This window comes from Carettochelys insculpta, chromosome 9, assembly GCF_033958435.1.
Source record: "Carettochelys insculpta isolate YL-2023 chromosome 9, ASM3395843v1, whole genome shotgun sequence".
NCBI classification, from domain to species: Eukaryota; Metazoa; Chordata; order Testudines; family Carettochelyidae; genus Carettochelys; species Carettochelys insculpta.
Window position 1 is genome coordinate 25,051,032 of NC_134145.1, and position 23,631 is coordinate 25,074,662.

General features: G+C 43.0%; 2 protein-coding genes across 10 annotated transcripts in view; one reads left to right on the plus strand and one right to left on the minus strand.

The window, feature by feature from the left end:
• NEXN (nexilin F-actin binding protein) overlaps positions 1–23,115 on the plus strand; it is a 44,050-nt gene extending 20,935 nt beyond the window's left edge. For 6 of the 8 annotated variants that reach the window (XM_075003597.1, XM_075003602.1, XM_075003603.1 and 3 more), the window contains 8 exons: positions 1,229–1,399; positions 1,480–1,659; positions 7,593–7,781; positions 15,189–15,386; positions 17,432–17,653; positions 20,639–20,824; positions 21,863–22,223; positions 22,332–23,115. In XM_075003597.1, the coding sequence (XP_074859698.1) occupies positions 1,229–1,399; positions 1,480–1,659; positions 7,593–7,781; positions 15,189–15,386; positions 17,432–17,653; positions 20,639–20,824; positions 21,863–22,223; positions 22,332–22,345 (1,521 nt within the window). In that variant the 3' untranslated portion in view covers positions 22,346–23,115. Of the gene's footprint in view, positions 1–1,228; positions 1,400–1,479; positions 1,660–7,592; positions 7,782–15,188; positions 15,387–17,431; positions 17,654–20,638; positions 20,825–21,862; positions 22,235–22,331 lie in introns of those variants that run through there. The other 2 variants (XM_075003604.1, XM_075003600.1) reach the window with 1 other exon arrangement.
• Positions 2,785–23,631, minus strand: part of FUBP1 (far upstream element binding protein 1) — a 61,615-nt gene continuing 40,768 nt past the window's right edge. The window contains exon 22 of one of the 2 annotated variants that reach the window (XM_075003591.1): positions 2,785–3,447. In XM_075003591.1, coding sequence (XP_074859692.1) covers positions 3,430–3,447 — 18 coding nt within the window. In that variant the 3' untranslated portion in view covers positions 2,785–3,429. The remainder of the gene's footprint in view (positions 3,448–23,631) is intronic. The other variant, XR_012646678.1, reaches the window with a different exon arrangement.

Genomic DNA, 23,631 nt, shown 5'->3' on the forward strand with positions numbered 1-23,631 from the left:
GCTAGATAAATTCATGGAGGTTAGGTTAGGTCCATAAAAGGCTATTAGCCAAGGGTAGGAATGGTATCCCAGGCCTCTGATTGTCAGAGGCTGGAGATGGATGGCAGTAGGCAAATCACTTGATCATTGTCTTCGGTCCACCACCTCTGGGGCACCTGGTGCTGGCCACTGTCGGCAGACAGGCTACTAGGGTGGATGGACCTTTGGTCTGACCCAGTATGGCCATTCTTATGTTACGTCTGCAAAGCCTGAGCAAGTTTGTAAAAAAGATTAGGTTTCACATGGTCTCCCTGGGACTCATCTTTCCTTTGCTGGATCAAGGGCATTGGTTTGCTGCTCTTGTCTTACAGGATGCGTACTTTCATGTTAGTGTCCTCCATTCACTACATTAGACTGTATCAGTTCACAGTCGTCCTTTTTGGCCGGTTGATGGCTCCCAGGCTCTTCACCAAGTGCACGGAGGTGGTGACAGCCTTCCTCTGCAGGCAGAGTCCAGTTGTTCCTGTACTTGGATGACTGGTTGGTCAAAGGCAGTTCACAGGCATTGGAATGCACATGACCAATCACTTGAAGAAAAGACAGTTATCTGTTTCCCTAACTGGTGTTCTTCGAGGTGTGGTGTTCATGTCCATTCCAAAACCCTCCCGCCTTTCTCTACTGCCCGAGTAGCCAGCAAGAAGGGACTGAGCAGGGAGTTGGGCGGGCAGTGTACATATTGGTCGTCATATTGGCGCCACTCCAGGGGTGCCACACAGATCTGATGGCTGCCAGCTAGGATAAAAAGACTTCCAGCAACTGGGCATGCATGCAAACATACATTAGAATGGACATGGGCAACATCTTGAACAACAGTTACAGAAACAAGTAACTGTCTTTTTTCAAATGGCGCATAACACTTTAAAACACAGGTGCATTTAAAATTATGTCTGCAAAATTTCAGTAGCTTTTTTCCATCAGCCATGCATAGTTCTACATAAGTTCAACTGTGAATGAAGATACTGTCCAAGTTCTATGAACACTTGGAACTAGCACATTTCAATTTAAAATAGACTTCTCTTGGTGTCTTCTGTTGTCAGTGGCACTGGAAAATGTTTTGCTTTGGTCCCTACTTTTGGTCTCAGTATAATTATGTTGACAATTTTGAGACGCACAGGTAACAGTGGCAGCTGCATGTGGAAAGCCTATGCTAAAAATCAATATTTATTGGAAACAAATTTATTATTAACAGGAAGGTGATGATTCGCTGCTGGTGACAGTAGTGCCTGTCAAACCTAACAAAATACCTGGAAAGATGAAAATAAATTCTGAAGACACAGGAAATGAGAGAGAAGATAGGAAGATAATATATGAAGAACAAAAACGATCCCTTAAGGAAGCCAAGTGTCTTTCATTTGTCATGGTAAAGAAATTATGAGGAATACTTGAGAAACATTGGTTTGATATTTAAAACTGTATTTAACTTTCATTTTTGGTATCTAGGATGAAGATGAAAACGAAGGCAGTGAAACAAATGAACCTCTTTCTCCTGGGAAACTGAAATTAACATTTGAAGAACTGGAAAAACAAAGACAAGAAAATCAAAGGCGGCAAGTAGAGGAGGAGGCAAGACAACGTTTGGAGGAAGAAAAACGTGCCTTTGAAGAAGCTAGACAGCAAATGGTAAGTACATTATTCATTTATAGTTATGGATGGTTCCTGACTTCAAAAATACACTATATTCCTTTGTGTATCTGATTGATTTATTTATTTTACATCTGAATTGTTTCAAATGCTATAATAGAGGATCATCATGAGGTTTAACGGTTCAAACTGAAACCTGACAGCAGCATCAGTTTCAAAAATACCTCTTGTCCTGGATACTGATTCCCTTAAGTCTTGGAATAGTGATGTAAACAAGTAATTGCTATGGGTATAGCTTCCTTTTCTTAAAACCATGCCATCGTAGTCATTCTTCAAAACATAGCTGCATGAGAGAGCACTCCAATTCTGCACGTCAGGATGTTTTAATCTTTTGGAGTTGAAGCAGTTGTATAAAAGCATGAATAGTTTTTATTCAGTTTTTTTAAGGTGACTCCAGTATTTATTTTTCAATTAATTTAATACTGATTGAACTATTCCAGATGAAGGAACAACAGTTGTAGGTATCGGTATCCTTCTTGTGCTTTTTAGTTTCTTGGCTAAACAATATTTAATCAACTGGGAGTTATCTAAGTTGTGTCTAACTTCACTGGTACTTTGTACATTGCAATAACCAGTATTTTCACACATGAAAGCATTCCATGGTTATTGTCTGCAGCTATTTCTTAACTCATCTCTTGTTTATCCACCATGTTTTAACACCATCATGAAAGATTCTTCTCTGGAGTAGGAGAGAAAATAAGAGGGGAAGGGTGGCTCATTCTTTTTGTTTTTAACAGGCTTTAAAGCTAATGTTAAAATTTTATATAACACACAGGTTAAGAAAAGAGTGTCTATACATCTGAGTATAGTGCTTAAATTACCCACAAATACAAAGTCAAAGATTCATATAGCACATAGTAATACTACACTAGCTTAAGCCTTGGAGAGATTTAGTCTAATATCAGAACTAGAAAAAAAAATCCTAGTTCTCTCCCCAGCTTCCCATACACAAATATGTCTCCCTTATAGAATCTTTGCCCTACAGCTTTTTGTCAGCTACAATGATCTAAGATCCAGTAGATCTCTGTAAAATTAGGTACTATAGTCTTCAGCAAAAACAATTGTTTCATTAGCATATTCTCATCAGGTACATTGGATAGTGTAGTTTATTTACTATTGTCTTTATTTGAAACATAATGAGAAACCTTAGCGAAGTCTGTATTTAAATATAGATTTTACTTCTGTGCAATCAGCTGACTGTTTCAACCATTTTTCTCCCCTATAGAAGGTACACAGTTGTATTTGCACTTTTGAAGGGGATTATTTGTGTGCCATGTAAGATTTTACTTAAGAATTTAAAGACCACACACGTCTAGTATCTGAAAACATTTTGAAATGCACAGTTTAATATTAAAGTGACTTTGGTTATAAATAACTATATTTTCCTCCTAATCGCTGGCTTTTGTTGGCTGTAGCTTAACAGAATTATCCCCTTTGGAAATCTCTGCAATTTCCTTCTGTATTCTTCCCCATCCATAGCTATTCACCAATTTAATCATTCTGACTAGATGATGTCCTATAATTTTCTTAACTCTGGGTGCAACAGCTCAATGGCATGATGCTAACCACGTACAGAAAACTCAAGTAGTGATGCCTTCATAGCTCATGGATTCATTCTCCCTGTAGACGTACAGCAGTTGAAGGAATAGTCATTCTTGCCTTCATTTGTAATTGCAGTTTGCAAATCCCAGCCACCTTGTCTAATGGAGAAGGGCAACAGAGAAGATAGAGACGCTTAATTTCCTGTCTTCACTGATGTTTCATTTTCTGTAAGAGGAACAGAAACACCATTGTCAATTTGGGTCAAAAGCAAAACGCTAATCTACTGTAATAGTTCACATATAAAACTTCAGTCTGCTACTGTAGTATGTTGTAAGAAATCAGCATTGAGAGAGAGCACTTCATGCAAATAAAGAGACCACATTCTAATGCAGTTACATAATAGGTCGTCTACAAATGAAAGGTCTATTAATTTCACATAACAGCAAAGGAACCTAACGATGTAATTAAAAATTCTGAGAGATGTTTTATTACTCAAGATAATCAGGATGGTTCCCCCTTTGAGGCACATTTAGGTAAATCAAAATGATCCCAACCTAAAAGCTGTGTCTACACATGCACAAAAATTCGAAAGAAGGGGCCTTTTTTCGAAAGAGTAGGAGGAACGTCCACACATGTAAACCCGTCTTTCAAAAGAATGGGGCGCAGACTTCAAAATCCGAACCCTAATCCCGTATCAGGAAGTTCGCTCCCTTTTGAAATACTAATCAAAAGAGTACATGTGTAGATGCTCTACAGTCCGCTCTTTCGAAATACGGGTCCGCCATGGTGCTGGTCAGCTGGAGTGTGGGGCCGCTCCAGCTGGACTGTATGGTCCTTTGCCTTAAAGCCATACGCACGCAGAAAACCCAGGGCAGGAAGCTGCATGTGTGCTAGGAGCAGCTGCTCCGTGTGCTCCAGCACCAGCATAGCCAGCAGCCAGCACCTCCCGCCCCCAAGCCGCTGCAGGGCTCACAGGGGGAGAAAAAAAAGGGCCCCCTCCTGGATGGAGCGGGAGCTGCGGGACGTCCTCAGCCTCTGGAAGGATGGAGGAGGTCCTGCACAACATGGGGGTCAAGCGGTGCAATGCCACTGTCTTCAGCCGCCTGGCGCAGGGCCTCCACACCGGGGGTCTCCCGGAGCGTATCGCGGAGCAGGTATGTTCCAAGGTAAAAGAGCTGTGCCAGGGCTATGCCCGGGCCAGGGACCAGGCCAGACCATCTGGGGTAGCTCCAGCAACATGCCCCTTCTACAGGGAGCTCTGGGGCATCCTGGGGCCCCAGGAGACCTCCCTACCCCCAGCGAGGAGCTGCAGCCGGAGGAGCAGCAGCAGCCCAGACCAGGGACGCAGGAGGGTGAGGGGACCACGGAGTGGTCGAGCGAGGAGGGGGACCTCACCATTGTCACCCCCTCCTGCTCCTCCAGCTGGGCAACCGGGAGCTGGACATCCCCGGACGTTGCCGAGGGACCCTCTGGTACATACAGGGAGTAGTGCACACCTGCTCCACAGGGTGGGGGCCACGCAACGGCTAGTCGTCTGCACACAGGACCGGTGGTCCTGGGCCGCACACAGGCAACCCCCCTACGTGGGATGTGGCACCCTGTGGTGGCACACCAGCGGTGCCCAGCACCCGCCCTCAGTGGACAGCACTAGAAGCCGCACAGGGATGGCGGACAGTCAGTGCTGGACAGTACCTGGGGCCCTCACACCGCAGGCTGGGAGGGGCCACCTGCAGGAGAGACCCCTGGATGCACCCCCAGGCTGGGAAGCCCAGCCCGTGGGGGGCAGGTCGGTGCCCTTTTGGGGGAGGGCTGGGGCGCACCAGGGGGTAGGCCACAGCCTGGTCCCCTCCGTCTGGGGCACATTACTGATATGCTCTCCTCCTCCTCCACACAGCCGCACCATCCATGGGCTGGGAGAGCCCTGCACCATCCCTTGTCCCCGAGAGCAGCGAGCCAGCTAGGACCCCGCTAGCCAGCACCAGGCCGAGGCGGCCAAGCAACACCAGTGGCTCGCCCAGGCCGACATGGACTGGAGGAGGGCAGCCTGGGAGAGGCTGCTGACCACCCTGGAGGGCATTGGCCATGCCCTCTGGGACCATACAGCCACTGTTGCCCGCCTCCTGGCCCCCCGGCAGCTCCCCCCACCAGGCCCACTTACCAGTAATACCTGCCAGTGCTACCTGCACCCTCTCCTCCCCGCTGGGGGGACTCTGCACAGGGGGAGGCAGGGGCGAAGGGGCTCATGGCCCAGCACCCCTGCCCTGGAATGAGCGCCTCGCCCCCCTCCAAGTTAGGTTCCCCTCATACATAGTTACCAACAAAAATAGTTAAATAAATGTTTCTTTTATTGTTCACCACTCTATGCTGTGCTCCTCAGGGGGACAGTGGGTGATGGATGTGCGGGGACAGTGGGTGGCAGATGTGCATGGGGTGGGTGTGCATGTGGGTCAGAGGTGGCAGTCAGCAAAGGACTGCAGATGGGGGTGGCGCCCTGCTGCACATAGCTGGCACCGGCCAGAGGGGGCCCCCCCAGGGACATAGGTGTCCCCCTTTCCCTCCATGACATTATGGAGGACACAAGAGGCACCCACCCCCTGGGGCACGTTGAAGACCCCAACCTCCAGCCGTGTGAGGAGGCACCTCCACCACCCCTTTAGGCACCTGAAGGCCTGCTCTACCCCATCGTGGGTGTGGTTGAGGTGCTGATTGAATGCCTCCTGGGTGGGGTTGAGGTGTCCTGTGTACAGCCTCATGAGCCATGGCTGCAGGGGGAACGCCACGTCTGCCACCATGTGGAGTGGCATAATGATGCCCTCTGCCACTGGGATCTCCCGCTGGGGGACAAAAGTGTCGGCCCCCATGTGCCAGCAGAGGCCGGAGTTCCGAAGACCCGGACATCATGGGTGCAGCCGGCCCAGCCCACATGGGCCAGTTCAACAACTTCTCTCGCATCCACCAGGGCCTGGAGCATCACCCAATGGTAGCCCCTTCGGTTGATGTACTGGCCAGCGCTGTGTGGTGGAGCGCAGATGGGGATGTGCGTGCCATCCAAAATGCAGATGCAGTTCGGAAAGCTCAGGTCCTGGAAGCCAGCGACAGTGTTGTCCAGATCCTTTAGGCAGATGACCCTATGGGGCAGCATTGCATTGATGGCTCTGACGACCCAGGGTGGGGGGAGGGGGACATATGCTCTAGTGAGGGTGTGGCCCCCTGCCTTGGGCCTGTTCTGTCCCCTGCCATCCAGCCCCCTGCCGTGGAGGGTTCACCTTCCCCCAGCCCCACCTTACCTCAATAAGTACAGCTCTGACGGTGGCCTTGCCCACCCCGAACTGCTGTCCCACAGGGTGGTAGGAGTCCAGGGTGGCCGGCTTCCAGATGGCAATCGCAACCCGTTTCTCTAGTGTGAGGGCTGGCCGCATGCAGGTGTCCTGGTGCCGGAGTGCGGGGGCGAGCCAGTGGCAGATCTCATCGAAGGTCTGCCTTGACATCCGGAAGTTCTGCAGCCACCTTTCCTCACCCCATTCCCCTAGAACCATGTGCTCCCACCAGTCGGTGCTGCTGGGGTAGGTTCAGAGGCACTGGGGCACCCGGTGGTGCCCCTGGGGGGGGGAGCCCTGCAGGCCTGGGGGGATCGCCCAGCCACCTGATGAGATCAGGTGCAGCTGTGGTGGTGGTGCACAGCATTGCCAGCAGGGCATCGATGATGAAGGTGTTCTCCTGCAGAAGCTGTCGCTGGGCCTCCATGGTGGGCACGAGTGGGCTCTGCCGGGCTGGGAAAGGCTGGGCAGCACTCGGCTCGTGCAGAGGGAGGGGCCCTTTAAAGGAGGCGGCTGGCTGCGTCCCCGGAAGGGCTTGTTGGCCAGGGCACCCCATCCACAGCGTTTCCTGCCTCCCTTCTTTCAAAAGAGGGCTTGGAGTCATGTGGACGCTCTCTTTCGAAAGACCGTGGCAGCACTACGAAAGAGCGGATCGAAGTGCCAATCTGAAAAATGTCAGCGGGTGCTTCCTTTCGACTGCCACTATTTCGACCACCGAACTTCAATTTTCGCCCTTTCAAAAAGGGGCTCATGTGTAGACACAGCTTAAGAGTATAAAACTGAAGTGATTTTGGCTAATTAATTCACCCCCTGCTTGCACAATACTGTTTCTGAATTATAAGCATGTAGTGTTATCCTTTTCCTCAGAAAGGATTTGAAAAGTTATCCAGATTGTTCCTGTAAAGTATTTGGTGTGTGGGCTTTGAGACAGTCCATATTTTACATTTCCTAAAGGGATCTTTTCTTTCCTTCCCACTGGCTAAACAGAGAAAACACACTTAAAATGGTTTTGTGGTTTGTTTGTTTTTCTCCCCCCCCCCCCCGACCCCAAAGGCAAATGAAGAGGGAGAAGATAGAAAAAATGAAAATTGCATTAAAGAATTCCGTCCTGGTAAACTCAAACTCAGCTTTGAGGAGTTAGAAAGACAGAGAAGAGAGGAAGAAAAGAGGAAAGCAGAAGAAGAAGCCAGGAAACGTATAGAAGAGGAGAAGAGGGCATTTGCTGAAGCAAGGAAAAGTATGGTAAGACAATTTGCTTAGTATTTGAGAGATTTTTTTTAGATCTGAATTCTGCCAGTCAGATGCATTTCTGAAAATGCCATTGGATCACATTTGCCTATCCAGTACCATACATTTCAGCTGCCTTATTAACCCAACTAGTTATTAGAGAATGGATCATCTGGGTCATTAAACACAAATTAGTAACACCCTCTTCCCCCACCCCAAAGAAGAAAAAAAACAAAACCCTTCAGCTGGAGCTGACCCAGGAAGCATTCCTTATAATTTAAAATTATATCAGTAATTACTGCTTGTGTGCAGTATTACACAATATTAGAAACCTAAAAGAAAATAAAAATTGTAAAAAATTATTTCCTTTCCTGAGAAATTTCCGTATCCCACTCTCTCCCCTATAGCTTAAGGTTTTACTGCCATCTTCCAGACTACAAACAAATCATGATCAACTGGCTGAAAACTAATAAGCTCCCTTTTAAGCCATCAGTTTCGTCTTAAACTAGGAAACTTAACCAACTTGTGCCCTCATGTGTCTGTGGTACCTCAATGAACAATTCAGAACAGAACTTTGCACATATTTTTAGTATGATGATTCAACAAGCCGGGGGGGGGAAAAAAACAAAATTAACAGATCATCCTGAAACTACCATGCTGCAGGTTAGCTTAAGTTAAAAAGGGATGAGAAAATGAGCAGTCTTTGATGTGGACAATATTAAGCACTCACGTATCCATTTTTTTCATTTTTAAATAACAAATTACTCTTACCTAGAATGACACTCAGGAATAATCAGGCATATTTACTTTTTACATAGGAAGGTTTCTCCAGAGGGGTAGCATGTAGAGGGCGCTGCAGGAAGCTTAGTTCCATTGAAGTCACAGCAAAATTGTTTAAAAAATCCTAAATAATATTGGACTTTTATGCAGATAAAAATATCCAGAGTTGTTGTAAAAGAATGAAAAAAGGTATCCCAGGGCGTCAGAAGAGATAAAAGCCTGCATACATTGTGGCATTAGCAACCTCTGAGGTTTGGAACAAAGTTCGGTGTGAGCAGCATCTTCTATAATAGCTTCACGTGGCAAGTCTTTGGCTATGCCTACACTACGAGAAGTTCAAAGTCACAAATATCGATTTTGTAATGCTGGGGTTTTTTTTAATTCAAATTTGACTAGCCTCACCTCTTCATGTGCTGTGCTCCTCACCTCACCAAGTCAACTTACTGCCACACTCAATCAGCAAACAAATGCAGCAGTGCATTGTGGAAACCTGGGTGTGTTGACTTATATTTGACATCTTGCCCTGTTGCATTGCCCTCATTCCCCTCCCGTGGTAAGCAAACATCCATTTTTCCAGTTGGAAGGAAGGAAAAGTAGGGCATCAACAAAAATGGAAAGTTAACAAAAATCTTTCTTCTGTAACTGAGTTAAAATATTTTATAAATCAGCAAGTCTCTCTCTTAACTTGGCCATCCAGTGACTGTCCCCCTTCCCTTGATTGCATCTGATCCCTGAAAATAATACCAGGACAATGAAAAGCTTGAAGAAAGAGTAGATAGTAAAGTTTTTGAAAAGAGAGAGTTGCTAAGGGGAGGGTATTTGGCTCCCAGTTCATTATACAGCTTCTGTGCACAGTCTGTTCTCAACTGGCCCTCCACCCACTGATTCCTGCGTGAAGGGGTGCAAAGTTAGAAGGAGGAGGAGACTAGAAGAAGAGACTAGGAAAAAATATTTTTGTCTTCCATCTTCACTACACAGATTGCCAACCAGGGGGATGGCAGGAATGCCCTGAAAATCTTAGCTGCCAGTGGGGGAGACTTCCCCCTGGTGGCTGCAAGGCCCTGAAATTCTGTCCCACCCTCAGAGCCCTAATTGCACGCAAGCCAGGACATGGTCCTGCCACTCAGCACTGAACAGCAGCAGGCACATCATTTTATTGGGCCAGGGACTAGCTATGTAACGTGGTTGAGTGCGGGAAAGACCCTGACCGTGTGGTGCCTGTGGGTAGGCACAAAGTGTAAACCTCGAAGAAGTTTCTCAGCCTCTTATGCAAGCATGACCCCCACAACAGTGTTGCTGGCACCAGATAGCATAGGAAAAAAAACCCAAAGCGGGGAGACAGAACCATGAAATCCATGTTAGGGCTATTTGTAATGGGTAGATGTGCTCACATCTCTAATAGCAAAGACAGACATTTCTCAGGCTCTCATACAAACATGAGCCGACAGCCGCAGGCATGCTGGTCCAGATTTGAAATGCATTGTCTTCCTGTTACCTAATTCCGGCGCACCTGGGCTATGTCTACACTACAGAGATCTTTTGAAAGAAGCTCTTCCAGAAGATCTGTTCCACAAGATCTTCTTTGAAAGAGTACATCAACACACAGAGACCCCACTCTTTTGAAAGAAGGGCCCTGTGGAGCATCTACACACGTTTTCTATCGAAAGCAGATTTTGAAAGAGGGTGCTCTTCCTGAAATGGGAAGAGTGATTTTGAAAGGAGTGCCACATTATTTATTTTCAAAAGAATGCTTTTGTGTGTGTAGATGCTCCATGGGCTCTTTCGAAAGAACTTGCTAGTGTAGATGCAGCCCTGGAGAGCAGCACCCTGAGCGGAGTACTGTGGAGCATTGTGGGTTACAGACGGGACACCTCTGGAGGCTAATACATTCTGTTTTTAGATGTTTCTACATTGGCCTTTAATCAAACTTTTGAAATTGAGCTTGATGCTATACCCAACAGGTACCACCAATATTAGTTCTTCCTAAATTGAGCAAATGGTATTTACAATGAAGACAAGTCACATGGTAATATCAAGCTAACTGCCTCAAATTCCAATTTATCTCCTAGTGTAGATGAAGCCTTACACCTTTTTCTTTACTTTTGGGCCTTTGTGGGGAATAACATACTGAAAGAGATGTAGCTGACACGTCTGATCCAGCATAATAATTTCATGTTCTCAGATACAGCCTTAATGAGTAACACTTGTCAGACACCAAGAATGCAAGTTGTTTCATCCAAAAAAAAAAAAAAAGAAGAGGGAAGAGTATATGCTGTAGACTACAGTGCCTATGTTATTGTAAGCCAACCAGAGGAACTGTTAGGAAAATCTTAGTTTAGGAATTGTACTACAGGGTCTGTAATCTGTCCACGGCTCTAAGCAGGGATCAAAATGAAAAGTTTAAATCAGCAGCAAAAAGGCCCACAATCCTGTCATGATTTTTAAGAAAAGTCAGGAAGAGGTGAAAAAGCAGCTACTTTTTAAAATCTCTGTTGTAAAGCAGGTATCACTGTTCAAATACCAATAGTGCATATTTGGCATTGCGAGGAAGAACCAAAGGCATTCAAGATGCTTAGGGTCCTAAATTAACAGAAGATATAAAAAAATCTCACAGAGTTTGAAAAAGTTATTTCCTCTCACCTGCCTGTCCTGAATTCAAGATTTCTCAGGAAAAGGAGATGGTATTAAAAAAACCTAAAGTAGCAGTGCAGGGGGCCACATTGCATTTGAAAGTATTCATGTAGCCCTTAAGAGAAACAAACTAAAATGTAGGTCTTGGTAAGTTACCCTGTCTTTCATAGATATACTCATGCATCTGACGAAGCAGGTCTTTACTCATGAAAGCTTATGCTGCAAAATATCTTAGTCTATAAGGTGCCACAGGACTTGTTTTTGAAGATACAGATGAACTTGGTTACCCCTCTGATAAAGATCATGCTACATCTTAAAAGGAATAACAGGGTGGGAAATCTTTTGGAGTTGGCCACATGCAAGTGAGAAGCAAAAAAACCGCTCATATGTGGCCCTCCCCCAAGTAAAAGGCAAAAATATAAGACATTCCCCACCACAGAGCCTAGCAGGACCAAGGCTAGTAGATTTTGTGGGCCTCTCATTAGGCTCTGGGATGGAGTCAGAAATGAAGAGTTGAGCACACGGGTTGGGGTTTGGGGTAGGCAGAGTGTGTGGGTCTTGGGGGGGACATAGGGTATTGTACTTAAACACTTACATTTATAGTAGCTTCCCTCTCATGCAAATCTCTTAGGGTACATCTACACAGTGGAGTTATTTCAAAATAACAGCCATTATTTTGAAATAACTATCCTAGCATCTACACAACACACCCCTATTTTGAAATAGCGGTTGGTTTATTCTGATATTGGTAAACCTCATTTTGTTAGGAATAGTGCCTATTTTGAAATAGGCTCTATTCCCAGTCTTAACAGCACCTATTTCGTAATAAGCCATAGTATGTCCAGTGGCTCTATTTTGAAGTAGGCTCTGTGTGTGTAGACACCGTATTTCGAAATAGCTAAGTGCTTCCATAATAGCTTATTTTGAAGTAAGGCTGCTGTGTAGACATACCTTTAGTCATCTTGTGCAAACCCATGCACTCTAGCTGTGTCAGTTTATCATCTGTGATGCTGCCTTCTAGGTTTTGTCATCAGTGCTGTCACATTCATCTTCAAGGAGGGTTTGGAATTTGTTTCCAAAGAGCGTGCTTGCCTCTGATTCCCAAGGCCATCCACATGTCCGATCTTTTCTCAGTGAGCCTGCTTTTCCTGGGATCTTGCTCCTATCCCCTCTCCAGCTGTTCGGAGGTGCTTGCCTTCCACACCGTATTCATTCGCACCTCATTCATTTAATAGGGCAGTCAAGTCCAACGGGAGATATCTAGTCTACTTCTTTTACAAAGACATTTCCTTTACCTTACTTATTCCTAAGGACTATAACGTTATAAATACCAAAAGAAAACGCAGAGTGATGTGAAAAGGCTTACTACAGGGATTTATCTGCAAGGGTTAAGGTTTCCCTGTAGCTCAAGGATCATTCTCCTTCCCCCGCCCAGCAGAACCCACAGGTTGGATCGGGCCACAGCTTGCCTGGATAGGGCCCGAGAGCCTTGGGGTTCTTCCTCCCTCCCCCCCTCCCCCCACAAACCCGATGGCACGTAATGTCACCCATATGACTGGAACACCAGCCTACAACATTGCCAGTGGCATGGGGTACTAAGCCTCAAGGGTCAGGTCTAGGGAAGCCACAGGCTCGATGTGGTCCATAAGTTCCCTACCCCATCTTAAAAGCTCTTTTTGTTGGTGAACTAGTGTGTTTAAAATCTCTAACGTATGCATAGATTAGTCGATATACCACCATTTCTACCTACTTTCAGAATGTCTCCCTCCGCAAGTTTTCCTGCAGATCTTTTTTCACATTCCTCCTTAGCAACTTTGGTCACCATCAAGTTAGCCACCTTCAGCTTGGAACATTCCAATTGTATCCCTATCATTTTCCTTCAATTAAATTAGACTAGTAAAGTAATGCTCCATGAGGGGTATCCTCCCTTATATCAGTCACATTTAAGGCCCAGTTTAAATTACCTCCATCATACTACACAGATGGGAAATTACATAAAACAAAATATTCCCCAGTCTCTTTTTAAGCAGAGGCAAGGATTGCATGGGCTCATGTAGCCATATAAGCAGGACATCTGGTAAACACAACACAATTTGGATCAACAGAAGCCCAGCTCTTTCCCTCCCCCATTTCTAAATCACCTGGCCAGTGAAGTTAAGGGAAGCAATTAGTTGGTAACAACTAGACAGAGTGTGTGTGTGAGTACATGTGTAATATATCATTTGCATATGATAGCATTGATGTGGTGTTTTGACTTACACTCTGAAAAAGATACTGCATAATTCATTCTTTCACCAGGAATACAGCTGGCCTGTTGTCTTCTCATTGGCTGTGCTTCAGTAAATTAAACAGGGTGCTTCCACAGAGCTACAGGAAATATATTTCTCACTTTTAAACGGGCACAGTCCATTGACTGATTTTAATATATTGACAGCAAAAAAGCTCCCACATTTCTTCTCTGGTTTAGATGCGATTGCCTTCTTTCAACTTATAGATAGGCCAGACAGTCATGTGTCATTCATTAGTGACCTGATTGTTACTTTTACTGTTCATTGCTTGGTGTTTGCTTCCACTTTGTGCTGATGCAATTCAGCTCAGCTCACGTAAGCTTACCCTAGTCGAGAGAATTCAGGAACCTGCTCATGGTATCAGAGAATCTCTGTAACACCTAGCAACAGTAGGTAGGGGAAGGGCAAGAAAATTCATGAAAGAACATAAGAATGGCCATACAGGGTCAGACCAAAGGTCCATCTACCCACTTTTTCCCCTCTTTCTGTGGCATTGAGAGATTTGAAAGGAATGAGGAAAGAAGCAAGAAGGGAAAAGAGAAAAAAATAAAAGATGAGGTGAATTAAAAACCATTTGTGCTGTTCATGGTTGCATGGTACTAGCTACCATAATATATTAGCTTTATAAAATTATTCTAAACTGTGTGTCACACCCAGCAGCTTATGAAACTGAATTATTTTGTTACTTAGTGCTTCAGATTTTTGAATTGTAAACTTTAGTTACCCAGATCACAGAATAAGTGCCTCTCAACTTAAATACAAACAAATAAGGAAATGGTTGCCCATGAAACTGTCCCCCTTATCTCTCTCCCTGCTCAAAAACTCCTTCCAGAAGGACTGGGGTGTGGGGGGGAAGGAGGAGAGGTGAAAAAAGCCTTGTGTGCCTGGAAGATTGATGTATCAGAGGGAATGCTGAAGAACGAAAGAACAAGGACATCAGTTCAGATCAAAGATCCATCTTGCCCAGTATTCTGTCTTCTGACAGTGGTGAATGCCAAGTGCCCCAGAGGGAATGAACAGAACACGTAAACGATCTTTTCCCTGTAACCCATTCCTAACTGCCTGGCTGGGTGCCAGGGGTAGAGGTAAAGCTTTTACTGTATACTGAAAATGTGAAAAGCACTGGATTTAAATAGCATAAAGTTTGGTTTGTATGCATCCCTGCACCCCCAAATATATGTTCTCCATTCTATACATGCCCAGATGTTAAATATAAATTAAATATGTATAAACAAAAATCAAGAATTTAACTTTAATTCTTCACTGAGCTGTGACAATTATATATGATTTATTCCCCCCATTTTAACAACTATGAAAATTAGACTTCCCTGAGCAATTAGAACTGAGTTTTCCTGGCTCCCATTCCTTTGCTCAAATGGAACTTTTCCTTCACCCCCCTATTGCTGAAGCATTATTTTGGGGGGAAAAATCACTTTAAGGCTTAGAATAAACTTACTTTGCTTCTAAATGGTGATAATTTTACTGATATGTTAAATTGACCAAAACCAAGAGGGAAAGATAACACATTAATGCAAAAGTCAAATGAATCAATGATGTCTAGTCTTCTATATGAAACCAGGTGCTATCTAGCTACATCACAATGAAGTAAAAGATTCAATTATCACATTCTCAAGTTTTGTATTATAAAACACTCAAATAATTCTAACTTAGCACAAGTACAAGAATTGTATCAAAAGTGGCAACAGATAATTATTTTCAATAGGTACTGGATGACGACACCCCAGAGATGTATAGAACAGTTTCTCAAGAATCTCTTACACCAGGTAAACTGGAAATTAATTTTGAGGAGTTACTGAGACAAAAAATGGAAGAAGAAAGGAGACGCACAGAAGAACAACGCAGGCAAAAGCTGGAAATGGAGAAGCAAGAATTTGAGCAGCTCAGACAAGAAATGGGAGAGGTTTGTATTCTGAAAAAATAATTAACACAGGGTTACCTCACTGATAGCTTGTAATGAGTGGTTAAGTTTAGTTTATTGCTTAAAATGCTGAAGTTTTAAACAATTTAGGTATGGAGTTATTGGTTCTTAAAGTCTTTCATGAAAAGAAGGGAATTAAAAAAAATCTAAAAAGTTTTAAAACTGAAAATAAATTTTAAAAGTGCTTTCAGTACAGATTAATATGCTCTGTGGTCCCCAGCTGAGCACTCCATTAATTTAGGACTTTGAAACCTGTCTACTTCCAGAGTAGCTTCCACAAATGTCACTGTCTTCTGCTAAAAAGCTGTTTGTACCTTCTTATAGCAATACATGGAATATTATATCAATAATCCTCTTACAGCCGAAGTATAGAAAAAAATTTCCTCTTTCTAGCATTGTTCTTACAATTTTGCATTTGAGTTTATTGCCCCATTGAGGGTGTGTTTTTTTTTTGTTTCTCGCCCTCTAAGTTCCAGTTCCTTGAGTCATACAATTACATAAAAAACCTGTTTTAATTTAAAAAGTTTCTAGGCCTTATACTTGCGGAGAATAGTTTGCAAATGTTAATAAAACAAAGACAAATGAAAATAATCCAGTTAAAAAAATATAAAAGGAATACAATTATTTTTGAATACTTCCATAGAACAATAGCTGGGGTTGGAAATACTGTCAAAACCTTAAAAGTTAGCAAACAAGGATAACGAAAGCACATGATGGGGGATCCAAAATGAGTAGTATGGACTTCAGGGTTTGAGATTTCTGAATTGGTTTGAGATTGTATCTTAAACTAGTCTGAGTGTACTATAGCTTACACCTCCTAAAACCAGCACTCTCTGGTCCAGCAACATCCTTCATCCAGCAGGACGAGGGATGTTCCTGGACCCCACAGCTGAGGCAGGAGGGTAACCAGCTGGCAGCCCTGCCAGGGGTCAGCGAGGTGGCAGCCAGGGAAGCAGCTTTGCCCTAGCAGCCCAGGGCAAGAGACCAGAGCTGGAGCACTGTCTGCAGTGGCAAGTCCTGAGCAGGGGACAGCTGGGGTGGGGGGCAAGGAGCATTAACTTCCCTATTTCTCTTGCTGTTTTTGATGTTCTGCCATATGTTTCATGTTGGAGCAGTCTCAGGTTGATGACCCAGCACATATTTATTTTAAGAACACTTTCACTGCAGATTTCACAAAACCCAATGTGATATTGCTAAAGATAGCAACACCACTCACCCCAGGGTTTAAGAATCTAAAATCAGAGAGGGACATGGTTCAGCATGGTTTCAGAAGTCTTAGAGGAATATTCCAATACAGAAACTACAGATTTCATACCACCAGAACAAAAACTAGAAAGTCAGCCATGCACTGGAGGCATCTGCCTCATATGATGACAATACAGATGTACTGGTCCACACTGCCTCAGGTTATCATCGAGAAGAACCAGTCATCAGCACAGACATGTCCTCTGGAATAGTGGCTGAAGCATGAAAGGACACATGAATCTTTAGCACATCTGGCAAGTAAATGCAATGCCAGCTGAAACAGTGCCATGTGAATGCCTGTATTTACTGTCAAGTGACGCTGAACAAGAAGCAGGCACAAGTCAACTTCCATGATAGAGATTTCATCGCAGTACTTTAAGGGGGGAAATAAAAAAACAAAACAAAACACTATATTCAGTTTTTTTATAATTAAAACTTTTTCAAAGTGAGCACTGTACACTTAATACTGCCATTGAAATCAATGTATTTGAAAATGTAGAAAATATCCAAAAATATAAGTGGTGTTTGATTAACAGTGCAATCAATAATGATTTTAATTGCTTTGCAGCCCTATTTAGATGAAAATATAACTTTACTTTTTAAAATATCTCATAGGCCTGGCCCTTACTTCTTTTAAAGCAAAGGAACTGGGGAGCTAGATCTACCATCATCTTCTGATACCTTGGTTTCATTAGATTTAGAAAAAAATTAAGTTAATTTTTTTGTACAATTTAAAAAAAAAAGCAGGAGCTCTTACCATTTTATATTGTAAATGTTTATAGGAGGAGGAGGAGGCTGAGACCTTTGACTTAAGCAGAGAATATGAAGAGCTAATAAAGTTAAAAAGAAGTGGTTCGATTCAGGCAAAAAATTTAAAAAGCAAGTTTGAAAAAATTGGAAAATTGTCTGAAGAAGAAATACAGAAAAAAATTGAAGAGGAGCGGGCTAGAAGAAGAGCAGTGGACCAGGAAATAAAAGAGAGAGAAACTGAGAAATTTCATGAGGCAAGTGATTTCCTGTTTCCATGATTGCTAACTTTGTCACATTATTTTAGCTCTTCAGACTTTTATGTACTTTTATTCTCGCTAAGCTGTGTTCAGTGTGTGAAAGTGACCTTATCTAAAGTACCTCATGTCCCTGTAGTGCATGGTTTCACAAAGTGGGGGGCACAAAGAACTTCCAGGGCAGGGGGAGGCAACCCAGCCCACTCCATCATTCCCCCACCCCAAGGGAGAGTTGGCCCTTGTTTCCTCCTCTCAGCCCCTGACATTTTACGTGGGCAACCCAGCACAGCCACTGTAAAAAGCAGGCAGCCAGCAAAGACGCACATAGAGGATGGCTTTGAGGGAGGGGGAATAGGATAGGGTTAGATGAGGGACTGGGGGTACCTGGCTTGGGAGAAGAGGGTGGGATAAGAGCAGGGGGTTGATGGTGGCTCACTCTGGGAGAGAGGAGCTCAGGCAGGCAGCTCACGGGGCTTGGGCAGCTGGCCCCAGCCCCACAGGGCTTAAGTGACTCAGGCTGACAGGTGGCTGGCTGGCCCTGGCAGCATAGGGCTCAGGCAGGTAAGGCAGCTGGCGCTGCACCAGGCACCTGCAAGGGACTAAGAAAATCAAATTTGTGCTTATTCTGAATTTTAAATATTATCAGTTTGTGTTTATTTTAAATTACAAATCTAATTTTTGGTTAAAAGGGGGTTGGATAATGGTAAAGAGAAGCTGGGGTGGTGTGAGGGTTTCTCAAAAATCGAAAAGGGAGAGCGTGATGCCAAAAAGTTTGGGAACCACTGCTGTAGTCAGTAATGCTGCTGTTCCAGCAGTTCCCTCCATCTCCATAGTGATCCCCCCTACTGTGTCTATTCCACATTATGGCCATTTGAGGAGGCCCCTCTGGATCAAACTTGGGTTCCCATCAGCTTTACTGTTTCTCCCAAACTCTTCTTCTATCCTTGCCAAGTCTTCAGTTTGCTTTCCCCATGGTGCAATATCCATTAAGAACCCACATTCTTTTACTCACCATCCACTGATACTTCTCCGGACAACTGGCAGGTAGAAAGTGGACATGTAGGACATCCCTGTGATGTTCAAGCATTGTGCCAAATGAACAGATTTTAATCCCTTCTATCAAACCTGGTTGAGGCATTTGTTATCAAATTAGATTTTTAATGTGATGCAGCTGGGGTGAGGAGCACCCCACCCAGGAACTTGTGGTTCAAGGAGTGGGTTTCTCAAGGTTCCCAGTTGAGGAGCAGAGAGAGGAAGCATGGTTGCCCAGGAGCAATCTTTTGCCTGAGGGTAGATGACAAGAAGCAGGCTAGCCTGCTTTCTTCACAAGGGAAGAAATGGAAGCAGTACTACTCAGCTGAAACAGGACCTGCTCCTCTTCCTGTTTTCCCTTTGCTTTCTGTATGAAAGTGGCCCAACTTCCCTAACTCACTCTCTGCTAGGAAGAACAAGCTTTGGCACCAGAGCTCACTTCCTGATATACACACCCATCCCCACTAAGGAGCAGCAGGAAGAGTAGAAGCAAAGAGCATGGCTCCCTAGCTACCTGGAGGATCCCTTCTCTTTGCCCACACCTTTTAGCAGCCATTATGAAATTTTGCTTGAGATCGTAATGAAGTCAGGAGGTCTTGAGTCCTTCCTTCAGGCCCTTAACCCACTCTCCACTACTGCCTTTTCCATGCAACCCCAAAGTCCTGCAAAGTGCATTTATACCCCACCTACCCCCTTAGAGCAAGTGCCTAAAGGATGGCTAACACCCCCCCATTCCTATTTTACCTATTACTTTCTTACTCTGATGAAAGAAATTTTAGCACAGCACACATTGCTACTGTGTATGATTTTACAAGTATTCCACAATGCTGACCACCACATTGTAATTATTGAGGCAGTGACTGGGTGACTATGAGCTTATTTATGTAGTTTTTATGAGGTGGGGGCAAAGCAACATTCACCTCATTATCTCCCCCCCTCCCCCCCACAGCCTCCTTTCCACAAAATGATTGTACATGTACAAAAATTAGTTTACACATTTGGAGGGTAGTGACCAGAGATCTTCATAAAAATTGGAACCTTGTGTTAAGAGCTGTACAAGGTGTCTTAAAACTGACATTTGTAAGAATACTGATCCACTCAGCTATTGTCTAGACTAGAACTTTGTCTTGAAATGGTTAAAGGTAAAATCCTTTGGAGATAGGGCACAGACAAGTCCCAGGTCTGACAGAGTATAGGATTTTGTATAGGAACTAGTGCCTTATCTCCTCCAGAAATTTTACAGCAAAATTAAGGACAGGTGAGAGATTTCCTCCACAGAAGACAATTCATGATTTAAGTGCAATTATAGTAGGGAGCATGGGTTTTAATTCAGTATGTTTTAAAACACTGCTTAATTTCTGTGGCTATGTCTATACAACAGCAATCCTTGGAAAGAAGTTATTCTAGAAGATCTCTTCCGAAAAATTCCTTTCAAAAGGATGTGTCTGCACACAAAAAAGTGGATTGAAAGATTGATCTGCTCTTTTGAAAGAATGGGCCAGGGATCCAAAAGAAAAAGAAAAAAAAAAGTGAAAATCATAAGGACTCCTCTTCTGAAAGAAAAGCCCCATGGACAATCTACACACTTTCGAAAGGTGTTCCTCCTGAAACAGGAGTGGAAGAGCGCTTTTGAAAGGAGTACTGCATTCTTTAGATTTACTTTTGAAAGAATGCTTTTTATGTGTAGACACTGCATGGGATCTTTCCAAAGAACTTTCTAGTGTAGATGGGGCCAATAAAGTTAATTAGGTACAGACATCATTCACCTTTAAATCTCAATTTAAACAGCTGCTGTTGTATTTAAGCAGTTTTAACCAGAGAACCAGCATAACATGAATCCTTCAAATAAACTAGCCTTTTTCTTGTTTGTTGATGCAGTCTTGTATCAGTTTAGAACTTTACTTTTAATCAAAATTTTTCTGAAAAAAAAAGTTGTTATTCTTTAAAAAAAAGGATGAAGAGGTAGATGTGAAGCCTGCCAAAAAATCTGAAGCTCCATTTACTCATAAAGTAAACATGAAGGCTAGATTTGAGCAAATGGCAAAGGCAAGAGAAGAGGAGGAACAAAGAAGAATTGAGGAACAAAAACTATTACGGATGCAATTTGAACAGAAGGAAATCGATGCTGCATTACAGAAGGTATGCAGAATTTAAAGATGTCATTTCCAGGGAGGTTCCTTAGGGCCAAGAATCTTCTAATAACTTAACACTCAACAAAATATGTTTTAAGATCTGTATTTTTTCCAGTTATTAGCAACGTTGCCAGAATTGCAATAGGCCTGATTATTTCAATTATTTCTGTAAATTTTTGCAATGAAATATGCAGTAAAACTGCTTTTGGAATTTTACAATATTCCTGTAGGAATTAATAGCAGTTAAGCAATTAACAACTTAATTTTTAAAAACATTAGTTTTAATTTGATTGCATTGTTAAAAATAGAATACAGATTTTAAATTGTAAGCACTTTGGATGTTTTGCATTTTCAAATATTGACTTCCCTTAACTGAACACCAAGTGGTCATTCTCACATTATATTAAATATTTGCCTACTAAAAAAATTTCAACTCAAGTAAACATTTTGGGAGTAAGGGAACGTCAAAGTTTGTGTGGTGAGAATTACGCTAATAAGGTGCTCGCAGCACAGCACCTCATTGCTATTCACCCATCTGGCTCGTTTACATGCCCCCTTCAAAGGAGGGGGCTAGGGTAGACGAGCCCTATAGTCTGGCTCAGTTGTTCCTGAACAAGAGAGCGCTCCAAGGCTGGGAGCGGAATGAGTCTAGCCCCTGGTAAAAAGGAGGGCTAGGCTGGGGGCTGGAATGCCCTTGCTCTGTCAAACTCAGGACTAGCCTGGTCTCACCTTCAGTCATAATATTGGCCAGTTCTCAAAGATGAAGCAACATACATACTTCATGCTCAGATTCTACCTGTAATGCCTACCCCGCCATTAAGCTGTCTTCCTCAATGTTCCCATTATGCCTTCCTTGTTCAGCTTCTGCATTGTGGTATTTGGTGCATAATTCATTACCCACGTAATATACTTGTGTTTAAGTTGCCACCTCCTTTCCCCCAAATCTTAGTTTTCTAATTTCATATGGCTAGAGATTTACAAAGCCTTGCAAACTGTTCACGTTAGGACACTAAGTGTTTAAAATTCTCAATTTGTTGTAATACAGAAAAGGGACGAGGAGGAGGAGGAAGAGGGAAGTATTATAAATGGTTCTACTTATGAAGATGAAGAGAACCAAGCTCGCTCAGGGGCTCCATGGTTCAAGAAACCCCTAAAGAATATATCAGTTGTGGACAGTGAGCCAGTAAGATTCACTGTTAAAATCACTGGAGAACCAAAACCTGAAGTCACATGGTGGTTTGAAGGGGAAATGTTGCAGGACTCAGAGGACTATCAGTACATTGAGAGAGGAGAAACTTACTGCCTTTACTTACCAGAAACTTTCCCAGAAGATGAAGGAGAATATATGTGTAAAGCAGTCAACTGCAGAGGCACAGCAGCTAGTACCTGTATTCTCACCATTGAAAGTAAGAGTTAATGGTCTATTACTTCTTTTGAGTACCTGATTCCTTTACACACCTTTCTTGTTACAAAGTCTATTCCATTTTTCTTGACTCTCTTGTTTTCTTTTCTAGCTGATGACTACTAATGCTCTACTTTTGCTGGAATCTTCTGTTCAACTTTCTTACTACATCCATCTTTTCTGTGGTGGGTCCAATGAAAGGAAACTAGAAAGTGTATTTGTCATTCCTATATCAGATAGGGATAGACTTTAAACTGCATGAGTCTATTTATGCGACATTTATCAAAAGCTTGTTATGCTAAAACAAGGATGGATCTAAAAAGCCCAACTATAGAAAAAGATGAATTGTACTTGTATTTCTGTCTTTGAAGACCAATTGTTCTGTAGCATATAACAGTTAGATACCCAATCTGGAAGTCCAAGAGGTAGCATAACTGTTCCAATATATTTTGCAAGAGCATTACATTTTTAGTTGCTTTGTCTGAGATAAACTGGCAAAAGAGAAATGTTTCTGGAATAAAAATAATGTACTATTTTTAAATAAGAGATTGTAATGTTAAAACTTTGTTTTATTAACATGTTTCCTTGCAATCCTTTTAATAAATGAATTCATTGTAATGGGATGTGTAATTAGCATATAATCAATAAGAATGTAAATCCATCACTGAAGTTTTGATAACTGTTAGACTTGTTTTTGATCTACCCCCCATGCCCCCACACACTACTTTACCAGTTACCCAGGTGTCAAAATGAGGTTTGGCATATTAAAAATAAAATGTGTAGGAAGTGCATTTGGGGATATATTAGGGTTTGTAAAGGGGCTACTTTCTCCACTTTCAGCGGTACCTGCTGCAATTGGTATGTTTGGATTAAAATAAAACAACAAGCACATGCTCTTTTTTTTTGCTATGTTATAATGAAGATAACAACTAAGCATTAATTCTTTCAAAGGAAATCCACAAAGACTTATGGCTTTACGTGCCAGCGTGTGTCAAAACACCTTACAAGGGGTTTTTGTTCAGATTAGTCTTTCCAACTTGCATAGGACTTTGTATTAGCAAAAATGCATCATTTTCAAAAGGTTCAGCACTTACTTATATTTTTCCAACATAATGCACTAAGCTAGAGGCTAGACCCCAGTGAATACCTATGCAATACCCTAGTTTTGGACCTTTGTGTGTGTGGGGGGTGGGGGGGTGTTCCTCAATGAACAATTACAACTAGATATATCTTTACTGAATTATTTTGCTGATCAGTTGTGTGGCAGTCTTCTTGCTCTATCTTCTAATTATAATATTCAGAAGTGTTTGAAAATTTAGGTCATGTATGTGGCATTTTCCCACAAAAATATTAAACAAATGAACTTAAGCACCTAGAGGATAAGGTGCTAAATAATACTCAATATGGACTTG